Raw genomic sequence first — 14,770 nt, forward strand, 5'->3', positions numbered from 1 at the left:
GGTTGGGGTCTTTGGGTTAGGAGTCAGTGCAGAACATGTCCATTCTTGTAGTGGAAGGAAAAGCCCTTTTTTGAAGAGGAAGGTTTTGCAGCATTTCCTAAAGATGGGGCAGGTTCTAGATTCAAAAATCTCTGGAAGTTTTGTTCCATGTTAAAAAGTCGATGGGAATCCAAAGTGTTGCTCTCCCTTTCATTTTCTTAATATCCAGTAGTCTTTCTCCCTCTGCTCTCAAGGATAAATGCTACAATAATTCTCTCTCTGGGCTGGATGACCCAACAACCCCCAACCTGGGACTTCAGGTTTGTTGTGACAAGCAGTGGCACTATTACAACATCCAACCTGACCTCTTCAGGAGGTCCTATTGTCCTCCTGGACAAGCCTTTATGCCCTTGTTCCTTGAGAATGTGGGAAGGGGAATGGCTTTTCCAATTTGTAGTTTATTTTTCAGCTCTTTTCTCACTGAATACTAGAAAATGTGTGTTCGGTTTACTCATTACAAATACAATTATTTAACGTTGATGTGATGCAGCATTAAAATACCCTTTTCTGAGGGCAGAGATGTTTTGAGAACCAATGCCTAAATAAATAGTCGAGTCAGTAAATGTTCAGATCAGAGATCCCGAATAACTTAGTTGCACTGTACTATGTGAGATCTGGAAAGTAGCCTGTTTTCTGTTCTCTGTCAACAGAGTGTTTGATGACTCAGATATTTAACAACACTGGACCAGATAACAATCTAGATGTTGTCATCTCCCTGCTTGCTTTTGGTGTATACCCTAATGTCTGCTACCACAAGGAGAAGAGGAAAATTCTTACCACTGAGGGGCGCAATGCGCTTATCCACAAGTCATCCGTCAACTGCCCTTTCAGCAGCCAGGACATGAAGTATCCATCTCCTTTCTTTGTTTTTGGTGAAAAGGTAAGGAGAACCATGAAATACGACTTTGAGAACATTACCAAACTTTATGCCCATTCTTATTGCTTCATTTCAAAAGGAGCCTCTCGGGCACTGTTTTATTTCTTTAATGAAAATTTTAGTGCTAGTGAAAGAATGGATTGGCAGCCCTGGAATCCTGTATTCCAAGTCTCTTCTGTTGTATGGCCAAAAAAACCCTGGAATTAGCCCTATCCTCTTGCTGCTCCCTGCTCAAGGTCAGTTGGTTCAGAATTCCATGTTCATTTATTTTATATTGTGCACAGTCCCCCAAGTGTTCAGTGTGCTGCATATTTTTGTATTCATAGAATCACAGACTTTAAGGTCAGAAGGGACCATTATGATCGTTTAGTCTGACCTCCTGCACAATGCAGGCCACAGAATCTCACCCACACACTCCTGTAACAAACCCCTAACCTCTATCTGAGCTACTGAAGTCCTCAAATCATGGTTTAAAGACTTCAAGGGGCAGAGAATCCTCCAGCAAGTGACCTGTGCCCCACGCTGCAGAGGAAGGCGAAAAACCCCCAGGGCCTCTGCCAATCTGCCCTGGAGGAAAATTCCTTCCCAACCCCAAGTATTGACAAGTAACTGCTTTATAGATAGTCAAGGGGCATGATGGAGGTTAAGGAGCTGAACAGGGGACAGCTATGGCTTGAGGAACCCATGAAAGTGAGGGCAAGTAGCTTGGGTTTTGTTACCCAGAATGCATTTGAGCCTTTTGGTGCTGGGGAGGGGATTCCATCTCCTCTTCACTCCTGCGCAATATGGGGAGGGAGAGAGAATAATAAATTGTGGGGGCTGCAGGCATGAATTCCTTGCTCCTGTCACTCTAGCAACCCTGGATAACATTGGGCTGCCTCATTGCACTCTACCCCAATATCTGCCACAACAGCCAGCGGTGACAAATGGGCAATGATATATTTATTGCTGATCTCTAACCGTAATTTGGCTTGCTAACACACCATTGACATGAATGGGGCAGTTCACATAGTCAGAGCCATTGTCTCTGTCTGTCTGCAGAGTTGGGCAGATGTCACTGAATTGGTTTATGTTCAGATCATATTTTGAAGGTATTCTCCACAAGTACCAAGTTCAGGTTTTTGCTTATGTAAACAAGAGCCTAGGTTTTTAGCACAGTTATGCAGGAATTTACAAATCTGCAAATGTGGGACAGTTGTGTAATCACCATAAATATATGGGTTCCTGACTATCCAAAGAACAAATTGGTAGGGCGCTCTAGGGGAAACTTGCAAAGTGCAGCATCCCAGACCTGTTGTTTGGACTATCTTTAGGGTGGGAGGAGAGTTCCATCTGATGCTGGGGCATTGTGCTGAGACTGGCAAAAACTTGGTGTTTTTTTTGTAAAGTGACACCTGTTCCTTGGGAACTGCATTGAGACCACAAAATTCATTTCACATGGACAACTGACAGCTTTTAAATGGTAATGAATTTGTTTCAGCCAACCAAAGCTGATTCACAGCATCTCTCCTGATCTGATGAGCTCTGTATTTATTACTAATCCGTTGAGAGACAATCTCCTAGGGATTATCTTGTTTGTAAAAAAAAATTCTGTTAGTTTCCATGGCCGCTGAAAGAAAGAGCAGTCTTAGTTCTTGAAATGGGAAACCATGTTCCTCTTCTACCTGCAGATCCGAACACGAGCTATCTCTGCCAAAGGAATGACCTTGGTGAGCCCGCTGCAGCTGCTTCTGTTTGCCTCAAAGAAAGTCTTATCCGATGGAGAGATCATTCTGGTGGATGACTGGTATGAACTTCCTAGTTGATCGTGGATAACTGTGAGGAGAAACAGCTGGTAACATATCTATAAGTATGTTTAGAATGGGAAATGTAGGTCAGGCTGTGCAGTAACAGATTAATTTCATCAGAGCATTATCGTTGGTCTGTGTAAGGATGGGGGAACAGTTTATTTTGGCAGCTCCTGTTTTTTCTGTAGATTATGTTCCTAAATTGAAAACATGAGGCACTGGCTGGATTCCACAAAAGCTACTTTCCCTGAGCTCAGATCTGAATTAGAGGTGGTGGAGAATTTGGGTCACCGCCTCATAGACAAGCAGGAGGAAAGATAAAGATAGCCTCATCATTAAGACACAGGACTGGGTCAGGAGTGCTGGCTCTGCTACTGACTTCCTGTGACCTTTGGCAAGTAACTGGGAAATGGAGGTAAAAAGACAATCTTTAAAATGAGGTTAATGCCTCCCTACTTCCCAGAGTTGAGGCTTAGTTCACTAACATTTGTCAAATTTGATATTCTGGGATGGCTGGTAGTTTTTGATATCTTTGTGTCCTTAACAGAGCCTTGAAGAGCCCCTGTATTTTTGAGCCTGCTTTAACGTTTTGGCATCTTTTAGTCCCAGAGGTTAATGGAGTAGTAACTGGTAGTACCTGGAGTGTTTCCAGTCCAAAGAGCAGGGAGTCAAAAATGTAGCAGCTGTTCTAATTGGCTTCTGATTTCTCTCAGTGCTGGGGAATCTCATACGTTGCCAATCATACTTTTTCAGTTCCAGATGGCAGCATTTCCCATTGTTAGGGTGTTATCCATAACTCTTAACTTCGAAGTTCTAAGTGTTTTCTGTGGTGGTTGGCACTAGACGCACTGAATACCTGCTCTGTGGAACATTGTGCTTTCTTTATAGCCTCTCTCCTTTAGGCTGTGATGTTCTATATCTAGAGAGATCTTCATTTTGAAATCGTTTTTCCTGCTCTAGGATTAAATTGCGGATGTCTCATGATGCAGCTGCTTGTGTCACTGCCCTACGTGCAGCAATGGAAGCTCTTGTTGTTGAAGTAACTAAAGATCCTGAAATCATTAGCCAGCTGGACCCAGTGAATGAGCGAATGCTGAATGTGATCCGCCAAATCTCCAGGCCTTCAGCGGCTGGCATCAACCTCATGGCGGGCAACACAAGGTTAGCTCCAATCTGTTCACTTATACAGCTGGATCCTTGGAGTAGGAAAACATTCCTGGTAACTTGGAATGCCTAAACATTCCAAAGGCCAAAGTGTGTGTCTGAACTCCTATGCCAGCAAGAATTCCTGTTGTGGGATTTAGTTTGGAAGCAGGCTGCCTGATGTAGATAAATCAGTGTTGAAGTTTTTAATATACTCATATTTTCAATTAATCGTAATGTCTGAAAATCTTCCTAAGAAACTGTGCAAGCAGTGAAAGTGCAGGTTGATGGAGGATGGCAAAAGGAGAGTAAAATGATGTCTCCTATAGTGTGTGAGTTAATGAGGTTTGGTGTGATTGGCTGCCTTGTGATACAGCATGCACCAAGGATCTTCTGGATTTCACAAATGAATTGAGGGGGCTGTTCTACTCATGCATGACTTTGAACTGTTTGTATGTGATGGTGTGCATTTCCCAGAGTCTACTGACTGTAATTCCTTCCCCAAGCCACATATGTCACCCTCCCATTACTAGCAGAATTATAAAAAATGGGGAATAGTAGTTTCAGGAAACTGAAAGAACATAACCCTTAGGCCTTGAAGTAGAAATCTTTCAAAACACCTGGGAGAGTATGCTTAAACTATAGCAACTTGGTATGCACAGATGGTTACTTTCTGCAGAGAGTAACCGTTTCACTGGCTTGCAATAAACTTCACACTAGAAGACTGATCTTGGTATGAAGTGTTTGAACAAGCTAATTTCAGTTTAACCCTACTGTCAAATTCAGAATATGATAGTTGTAATCCAAGAGGCCATGGTACCCTGGTGTGTACATCATATGGCCTGAACATTCTGTCAGCTGTAGGGTTAATTTGGATTTGCAGTGGTGGGCATTAACTTGTCTACTGAATTTTACATACTCCTGAGCATGTGTGATTTCCACCTACTCAAGGATATTTAGATCATCTGCAATTTCATATCCTTCACATCAATTTGTGTTGCTCATTATGCAGAACAGATTTAAGATGTAAAGATGACTTTTCCCAAATCTCTGGAGATATAGTAATGGTTGAACTGCAGGCAAGGAGAGAAATGTATTTGGTTGATAGTGTTTGACTTCTCCATTCTACCACAAATATTCTTCCTGAAGAGATCCATGCATCATTTCTTGAGTGCTTATCTATTCAGACTGGATGATGCTAGGATTCCCTTTGGTCCTAATGGCTGCCTAAGAGTAGAAAACACTACTCTAACATTACTAGTCAGATTCAGTGTGGGCAAAGCACACATCAGGGTTGGGATTTCTCTTGTAGCGAATGGGTGCTGAAGCTCCTCATCCAGTCTGTATAAGAATGATAGAAATCAAGGAAGTGTTCCACGCTCCTAAACCACTAAACTGTACCTGTGTTGCTCAGTAAAGCAAACCATTACAGACGGCAAGAACCACTTTTGCAGTTTTTATAAAAATATCTGAAAATAGTTGGTCTCAGTCCACACCAGTCTCACAATACAATACCTATTTGTGCTTTTCCATACCACTGGTAAACATGCCTATGTATAGGGGAAAGGGAGCTGTAGAGCTCTGATGTCTACAAATGAAAGTTCTAACAAAGAACCTTTTCTCTGCTTTAGTATCAGTCCTAGTACCACTGCTGAAGGGCTGCATGGTGGGAGGGGGTTCCTGTTTCAGTATCCTTTGTGCTTTGGGGAACAGGCTGACTCTCTCTCTCCTCCACCCCACCCCCTCTCCTTCCCGAACTATGTCAAGCACATCCTATTTCCAGTCCTCTCTCCCTTCTCCTGCAGGCCCTTCCCCATTATTTTCTCAAATGCTGGGTGAATTTACAGGGCTACATGTTAATGACTTCAGAGACTTTAATGTTCGTTATTCTGCTGTTATATAAGCAGAACAGAAACTGTGTATATCATTGGACCATTGTTAGCAGTAGCCTCAAACGGAAACGGCTCAGCCACTTTGGTTGAAATTCAGCCTGAGGCAAGTGGCTGGCATGGAAAACTTCAGCCCCATAAGGGGACTTTGGCAAAATTATAAACGATTGAAAACCGAGTCTTATAGTGGGACATGTCAGGCAGCCTTATTAGGCAGCCCTGCCTCTAATAACCTGTTTCATTCCTTATTTCTGATGTAGATAATTTAACAAACGTGGGGGAGACTCAACTGTATGGAGTATGGGTAACTGATCAAAATGAGGGACCAACTTCTATTTTTTTCTTAAACATATCACGAGGGGCAAAATAGAGAGCCCAGCACTTCCCACATAAGCTGAAAACTGTCACCCCTACCTATGAGTTGTTGTTTTTGACAAAGTCCACGTCAGTGGATAATTTTATCTCTGCTTTAGAATTTTTTCGGGATGGGTCTGGTCCTGGACCAGATGAGATCACTCTGGGCTGCTCTTTAATGAAGCTTTACAGGGAGTAAATGTCTAAGTTGGGTGTGGGATTTGAGCATACTGCTCTGCTGCATAAGAGGAGTGGAGTTTTACGTTTTTGGAACTCTCCACTCTGGTGGTGGTGAAAATATTGAATCCTTTTAAAGTTGAGTGTTAAATTTTTTCTTTCTTTCCTAGGTTTGGAGATGGTCCTCGTCCCCCAAAAATGGCTCGATATGACAATGGAGGTGGATTCAGAGGACGGGGAGTTAACCAGCGTGGCTCTGGCTACAGAGGTGGAGGCTATGGTGGTGGAGGCTATGGCGGTGGATATAACTCATACCGAGGTGGCTCTGGAGGAAGAGGATACCAAGGTGGCTCTGGGGGAGGTTATAGAGGTGGTGGGGGATATAAAGGGTCTGGGGGAGGGTATCGAGGCTCGGGTGGGGGATATAGAGGGTACCAGGGTGGTGGGAATAGAGGTAACTATGGAGGTGGGTTTGGGGGCCAAGGAAGGGGGCGTGGTGGTTATTGAAATCAATTGAAGTCTGTCTTGTACTCTACAAAAATGTGCATGTTTCCTTCTGGAACTTCTTTGATGCTAATACAGAAGTCTGTTTGTTATCCTACTTGTTCACAGTAGCTTGAAACGAACTGTTTAGGACTAGTGGTGATATTATGTAAAATAGAGTCCTTACTACAGAGTACCACAGTCTGTATACTTTGTTCTTAATAAAGTGTTCTGTTCACAAGACTTAACGTGTTTTGTCTCTGTATGATGATTGGATTCTGGACTTGAGAATGGCTGTTTCCTTTTAGGTTTATCATTTGTCTATAGGAGGTATGAGAAATTTGGGAGAAACCTCTTCATGGTCTCCAGGGGGTAAAAGAGCATGTGGGACAGATATCAACAATTACTTCAGAACTGCAAGGGATTATTAGTCATTGCTGCTTCAGACCACGATTGGACTGAATGGACAGAAGCAGAGGTTTGAAATCATAGGACTTTGTTCACCAATATGTATAGTTAGGTGTAGAATACGCTACATTAATAGTTATGAGCACAGTATTAATATAATATACACCATACATATGTGTTGGGAAGCTACGTTAAGTATTGTGCTCTCCCCACAATTCTGTTCACCCATGTCAAATATCCTACTATACTTGTCAAAGCTGAAATCGTCTTTACAATTAGAAAATAGGAAACATGGCAAAGCAAAGATGCATGAATGCTTTGTAGCAAGCACAGTTAGGATTTACTTTCACGGCTCATTAACACATGGAGTGTAATATTCAAAACAAAATATGGGAAAGTACAGGGCGATACCAAGGACAAAGCTGGCACAAACTAGTGGGTTAACCTTGAAAGTGATGTGTAAAGAGTTGTAACTTGTAAAATCGTTACTACTAGCTGAAATGCATAACTTTGAAGCTTATGGCTGCAAGCATTTGTATGTCTCCTTTTTATTGTACTGCTTCGTCTTTAGACCAGGGATGGGCAAACTATGGCCCGGATCCCGCAGCACTCCCGGAAGCAGCTGACACCATGTCCCTGCGGCCCCTGGGGGCAGGGACAGAGGGTTCTGCACACTGCCCTCACCTGCAGGTACCGTCCCCTGCAGCTCCCATTGGCCGGGAACAGGGAACTGCGGCCCGTGGGAGCTTTGAGGGAGGTACCCGCAGGCAAGGGCAGTGCATGGAGCCCTCTGCCTTCCCCCCCCTCCCACAGGGGCTGCAGGGACATGGTGTTGGCCACTTCCGGGAGCAGCACAGGGCCAGGGCAGGCAGGAGCCTGCACCCCAATCCCTTGCCCGAGACCATCCCTGCCCCAGCCCTACATTCATGGCCCTGCATGCAATTTCCCCACCCAGATGTAGCCCTCAGGCCAAAAAGTTTGCCCACCCCTGCTTTAGATAGTATATTTAGTTAAATTGGATTATTTGGTCTTGAACCCTTTTAAGAATGATCCATGAGTGTAGTCAAACAATTGGCTACACCTTTAGTCGATAATTTGAACAGCTGATGTGTGGGGAATCTCTTCCTTTGCTTTAGAATGCACTGAGCAAATAGGCCCTGCTGCAGTGCCAGATGACACTGTCACCTTTCACAGCAGATTTACATCCATTTTGGTTGTCTACTGGTTGGCTACTAGTATGTGCTGCCTTGCTCTATAGAGAACTGTGTCTAGTAAGGTAATAACATGGGCGAGGTTTCTCTAGGTCAGACACAGGAACCTTCAAGAGAAGTGTTTGAGGTTAATGTAGCAATGCTTGCAGACTCTGAAATTAACTCAGAGGTATGAAAAACCCCATTCATCTAAACAGATATTAACATACAATGTTGACAGTTAAGCAGTGAAATAACCTGTATGATGAGAGAGGATTTCTGTTCTCTACCCATTCTACTAGGAGTGGCAGCATTTTAGGACAATGAGTAAGGGCAAAGGACCCTCAGAGTCCTGCATGTATCTGACCTAGTGCAAAGGGGAGCCAAACTAACTCAGAGGGGCAAGCACAGGGAATCCAGCAGAACTCCATGTGTGTATGTATGATAACAGAGCCAAGGCCAGAGAATGTGATATCTCATGCTTGTAATCGGGTGCTGTCTCAGAGCTATGGACAGAACTTGAGTGTCACAACCTTCCCCTTCCCACCACCACCTCTGATTTTAGGGGTTAAACTCTAAAAGAAACAGCCTACCCCTCCCATAAGCGACAGAAATAATTAGCAGTAGAGTTCAGTAATAACCAACCTGAGCTGGATGTAAACTGGTAATGTATTGCTTTATTCCATTACCAACTATCTGAACTATCCACTCCTATTTTTTCCTCTAGTTTACTGTATGGTGCACCTTTTTCTCCTTACTTTTGATTTCCTTAATCTTAGTATAAGGTATAATATACCCTATTATACTAAATTACTGCGGATGTACGCTGAAACAAATACGCAGAAAACTGTATTTTGTAATTAGATGTGTATATAAAAAACAAAAAAATAAACCAAAAAACCCAACTTTAAACTGAAACAGATACATATGGCTGAGGGAGAACAGATTTTGCACAATTTTTATCCTCTCGGCTACTGAGCTTGTTAAGTGATATATGAATACTGCTAAGAATCCCTCAAGGTTTCTCTTGTTAATGGTACTGGGAAGTTCTTACTCCTGTTTTAGTAAGGTGGGAGAAGGCAGTGGGCTGATCTCTTGATAACCACCATTGATGCTGTAACCTATTGTGGACTCAAACTACAGGCAATGAAAACTAAATTTAAATTAGTTGTCTTACACTGAGAAAATATAAATCTATATAATGGGGAAAATTCTATATAGTACAGCTTTCTGCAGCCCAGTGTCTCCCACAATTCTGCTACTTATAGGCTATTCCCCCACTCCTGTCTGCTTCTTTCAGAGGCAATTAAAAGCTGTAGCATAGCCTGTGCTAGACACAGTCCCTTTCTTGACCTGAGGGCAAGATATTGCCTCCACCCAGCAATCAGTGGTGGTTCTCTCCGCTCCTAACCTTGCCTTTTACATTTTTTCATTTTAAGGCATTAGCAAGCAGCCTTCTTTGTTCTCTCCTCCTCCTGGACCAAGTATTTAGAAGCAGGTGGCTGAAGCCACCCAGAGTCTCCACTGCAGTGCCTCTCTGCTAAGCTCTTCTTCCTCCTTTCAGGGATAGCGCAGCAGCTGCACCACGGTGGCTAAGCCTGAAAGGCTCTACAGATAGCAAATTATGCCCTGCCTATTCTCAGCCAGCTGACCATAGCACGGCTAGGCACAGAGTTTGGAGTTGGACAGGCATGTTGAGATTCCTATTGCTTCAAGAAGCTGCGATTTCATTCCAGAAATGCCCAACGGGGCAGAAAGAGCAGAACAGGGAGACCTAAGGATTGGGATTTCATTCAGCTGGCCCAGGGGCTAAATCCTGAAGTTTGAAACCATGTGCAAAAAAGTGGTATCCACAATCCAGATCCAATCTAAGCAGGCCTCTAAGGTAAGCCTCAGAGTAAATACCTCCCTTCCAAATTTTCTCCTTACACAGTGATTCCCCTGCACTCTTCGAAGAAGTAATCAGAGAGGAATGGGAGTCTCTTGAAAAGGGTGAACACTAACAGGCAGGTTCTGATTCTACAAGCAGAAAGAGCCAAACAATGCTCTCTCAGATGTACTTAAGATTGATGCTCCTATAGCACCTCTACCAAAAGATATGGTTATTCCAACTGAAGGGGACTTCTTCCCCAAGGATCCAGTGGACAGCAAGGTGGAAGGCCACCCTTGGAAGGGAATCTGATGCCTCCTCAGAGCATCTCTGGCAGCCACAGGCTTTACTTGAGTCACAATGTCATGGCTAGAGGACTTTAAAGCCCTAAAGGGCAGAGACCAACTGGACTTAAGAAAATCTCCCAAACAGCAGCATTGGTGGCAGATGCTTCAATGGATGCTATAAGATTTTTCTGCCCATATCACAGCATCCAGCTCAGCAGCCAAGAGATACATGGCTTCATCTCTGTAAGGTAGATATTCAATCCAAACAAATCCTGTGCTCCTCTGAATTCACAGGACCTTCCCTGGGAGAAAAATTAGACAAGAGTCTAACAGTCCCTCCCCTCTCCAGTTAATGTTCAAAAAACGGACTACAAAGCTACTATCAGACAGACACTCCTTTTTTCCACCTTCCTCACAGAGGTTCCAGAGGAAAGATAACACACGTTGAGAGAACCTTGGAACTGAGAAGTGATCAGAAAACCTAAGGCTGGCTTCCACAACCTCCATGAGTTTATTATGACAATGAATGAGTGTGCCTCCACCTAGACCTCAGTTTAGAGGCAGAATCTCAATTTCCAGATGAACGTCTTGCTTTTACCACACACAAGTAGATGCGAGAGAGGGTGCACCAGGGATACTTCCTCATGCTAAGGGCCCTGCCTCCTCGCTTCTTCATCCAGTCTCCAATAACGAGTGACCCCACAAAGCGTTAGTAGGTCTGCAATGAGATTTCCCATCTGGACATAGGAGTGATAGACGTTCCCCCAGAAGAACACTGCTCAAAGTTTTTACTCCTCCTTCGTTGTTCAGAAGTACGCTGGAGAAGTCAGGGCCATACTGAACCTCTTCAAAAACAGATGAAGAAAATTCTGGATGGAGTCCCTAGTTTTGATAGTGACATTCCTGTCTCAAGGCCATTTCCTAACCTCAGTGGATTTGGCAGACTCAGCCTCCACGTTCCACCACAGGCTTTTAAGATCACTACCAGTACTGAACACTGACATTTGGTCTCTTGGTCCCCAGGGATTTATGAAGATGCTGGCAGTGATCATGGGCAGACTCAAATCCCAGAGTATTCACCTGTATCCCTTTCTGGATGAGCCCTGTCCCACAGCACGTAGGGCCACGATCTGGACTCTGAATCTTCTGCAAGCACATGGATTTGCGATAAACACAAAGAAAAGTTCCTGGATTCCGTTGACAAGGATTATTCATCTGGATGTGGAAGAACACGTTAACAACACTGATCTATCAACCATCACTTAACAGATTCCAGAAGATTCACGATCTGATATCCATGCTGGACCAGTGCATGAGCCCAACCATAGCCGTGCAGCTTCAGCTACTGAGCCTCCTGGTCTCATGCACAGGAATCTCCTCATGGGCAAGGTCACACATCAGGTGCCTCCATGGCCTTTCTTCTGAAAGTATGAGACCAATCCCTGGAGCACATGCAAAATCAGGTACTAGTCTGAAACCAGATTGCTCTGTGGAATTTGCCCGGGATTGCCCATCTCAGGGAGTCAGTCTCCATATACCTTCCAGACTGTCAGATTCTTACCAATGCCAGCCTAGACAGATGGGGAGCACATCTGAAGCTCGGGGAAAGGAATCTCAGCATCAATCTCTTGGAGCTCAGAGGGTCAAACCAGCTGTTTGAAATTCCAGAGACATGTGGAAGGCAACTACATCATGGTAAGTCAGACAGCATGACAATGGTTGCATACATAAACAACTAAGGAGGGAGAAGCAGCGTTGGAGATAAAGGTGTGGGCAGAAAAGATTCTCCGTTACCTAAAAATAATCCACATAAAAGAGGAACTGAACCGAAAGGCAAACTAGCTCAGCCATTACAATTAATAATTACAGAATTATCTTCAATCTGATCACATAGATGTTTGGTTCCCATCAACTGACCGGCTTGCCAATCATAAGAATGCAAAGTGGCTGAAATACTTCCCCAGGGAAGCAGATCCAAGTCTATGGGAACAGATGCTCTGTCAAACAGATGGTCTCAAGGCTGACTGTGCATGTTCCCACCCTTCTTTCTCATAGGGAAAATGAGCCAAAAGATGAGGCAAGAAAAAGCGAGGATGATGTTAACTCTCCTCTGGCCATGGAGACCCGGGTTCTCTGACATGATAGATCTAAAGCTGAAACCACCATTGCAGCTACTGGTGAGCTCAGACATCCTTTATCAAGGACCATTTCTCCATCTGGATGCAGCCCATCTTCATCTGACAGCCTGGCTGTTAAAAGGGATGTGTTAGCCCCATGTGGCACATCTTCCAAAGTGATAGGGATTCTGCTGTCTTCTAGGAGGGGTTCCACACTAAAATCCTATTTCACCGGCTGGACCAAATTCAGCAGTTGGTGTCGAGCACAGAGTAAATCCAAGAGATCATGGGACTCCAGTTAAATTGGACTTTCTTCAGAAAGGAGTGGATAAGAGTTCATGCCAAACACCACAGCTTGCCAAGTGTCAGCCCTTCGTAGTGTACTGGTTTGCAGTATCATTTGGCTCCCTGGCCAATAAGCCTCAGGTATCCAGGCTCCTCATAGAAGTTTTACTGGCCAGATCAGTTATCAGACTGATTTTCCTGAAGTGGGACCTACCACTGGTGTTGAAAGCCCTAACCATCCTTCCCTTCGAGCCTTGGACATAGCTGTATCACGTTACCTCTCCATCAAAACCTGTTTTCTGGTTGCTATCACAACCACCAGATAAGGCTGCTAATTCTGGAACTCATCTATGCAGGAACCTTATTATGTGTTCCATGATGGTAAGGGTGGTGCTAAGAATTTCAAAAGTGTTCTTGCATAAGGAGAATTCTCCTTTCCATGTCTCATAGGAGACTCCTCCCTTCATTCTGTCCACAGCCACTGACTGGGAAACTATGGCACACTTTAGATGTCAGATGAGCACTAAAGATTTATATTAAGTGTACAGAATCTATAAGGAGATCAGGCTCTCTGTTGGCTTCTTTTCACCCAACATGCCAGGGCCTTAGGGTATCCAAGCTGTCCTTGGTTGGATAGATCAGACTATGTATTGTGGAGACCTAAGTCTGGTCCAGAAGGAATTGAGGCCTACTCCACAAGACCCCTGGCAACCTCTTGGGCCAAAAGAGCATGTGCTTCCACCACAGGGGTCTGCAGAATAGCGACATGGAGGAGGACTAACACCTTTATCAGACACTATAGAGAGTCTTCTGAAGAGACTTCCTTTGGCAGGAGCGTGCTGCAGACTGTAATCCAGTAATAACCTTGCTTTCTGAGCAATCCTGAAAATGTTTTTTCCTTTTCTTTCTTCTCTTACCCTCCTTACTCCTGTTCACTGCTTGCGTCTTCTCATATGTAGCAGAATTGTAGGAGATGCTGGGCTGCAGAATGGAAAATTTCCTACCTGATCATTTTGTCTGCTAGCAGCATCTCCCACAATTCTACCCACCCTAGATGGCTTGTCAGCTGAGGGTGAACATCTTATCTGGATAGTTACCTTCCAAGCAAGGACTTGCTGTACTTAGTTATTTGGTTGGAATTGGAATTATTGTTACTAATTATTTTCTACAAGTTTTTACACAGCTTTCGAATGAATCATCTGGCAGTAGATTGGAGGAGGAGGGGGTTTAGCTAGCACAGCTTTGAAATGTCTCTGCAAACTGGAGCCAGGAGAGAAATAGCTCAAATGTAGCAGAATTGTGGAAGACTCTGCTAGCAGAAAGAAAATTACCAGGTAAGAGATTTTCCATTATCTACGTTTCCTCGTGCAGCTCTACTGATAGTGACCCTTCTATTGTGGTTACTATGAATAAGTTAGCACTGACATTTTAGCCAAAGTTGTCTAATCCTACTCAGAGTAGGTCTGGATAATGACTATGTAAGGGTGTTCTACATTAGTGCTCAACTGTTATTGCCAGTGCAGCTCTACCAGTGGTAGTAACAGTGGCAAAACTAAGGCTCAGACTACTGTAGACACAGGCTGTTCTTCAGTGTTTATAAAATTACTTTCCTAGCCTGCTGAGAGGAAAAATATCTGTTCCCCATTTAGACTATTAAGTCAAAGGAGACTCATTGTAATCCAGGACTGAAGGTGTGTGTTACAGTTAGATGCTCAAAACGTTAGCAAAGCACAGTAAGGGTAACTCTAGTCATTTTCCATAACATTAATTCAAAGAAGCATTTAAGACTAATAGTCTTCAACTTGGAGTACTGTTGCTTTAACCAAACAATTGTTATATACCAAAACATACATCAAAAGCATGT

The 14,770-nt window shown here is 43.8% G+C and overlaps 1 protein-coding gene across 3 annotated transcripts in view; it reads left to right on the plus strand.

The window, feature by feature from the left end:
- The window catches only part of DHX9 (DExH-box helicase 9), a 41,038-nt gene extending 34,046 nt beyond the window's left edge, over positions 1–6,992 (plus strand). For 2 of the 3 annotated variants that reach the window (XM_073356616.1, XM_073356618.1), the window contains 4 exons: positions 690–919; positions 2,587–2,702; positions 3,664–3,864; positions 6,437–6,992. In XM_073356616.1, the coding sequence (XP_073212717.1) occupies positions 690–919; positions 2,587–2,702; positions 3,664–3,864; positions 6,437–6,773 (884 nt within the window). In that variant the 3' untranslated portion in view covers positions 6,774–6,992. Of the gene's footprint in view, positions 1–689; positions 920–2,586; positions 2,751–3,663; positions 3,865–6,436 lie in introns of those variants that run through there. The other variant, XM_073356617.1, reaches the window with a different exon arrangement.
- The last annotated feature ends 7,778 nt before the right edge of the window (positions 6,993–14,770 follow it).

The sequence above is a fragment of the Lepidochelys kempii genome, chromosome 8 (assembly GCF_965140285.1).
Source record: "Lepidochelys kempii isolate rLepKem1 chromosome 8, rLepKem1.hap1, whole genome shotgun sequence".
NCBI classification, from domain to species: Eukaryota; Metazoa; Chordata; order Testudines; family Cheloniidae; genus Lepidochelys; species Lepidochelys kempii.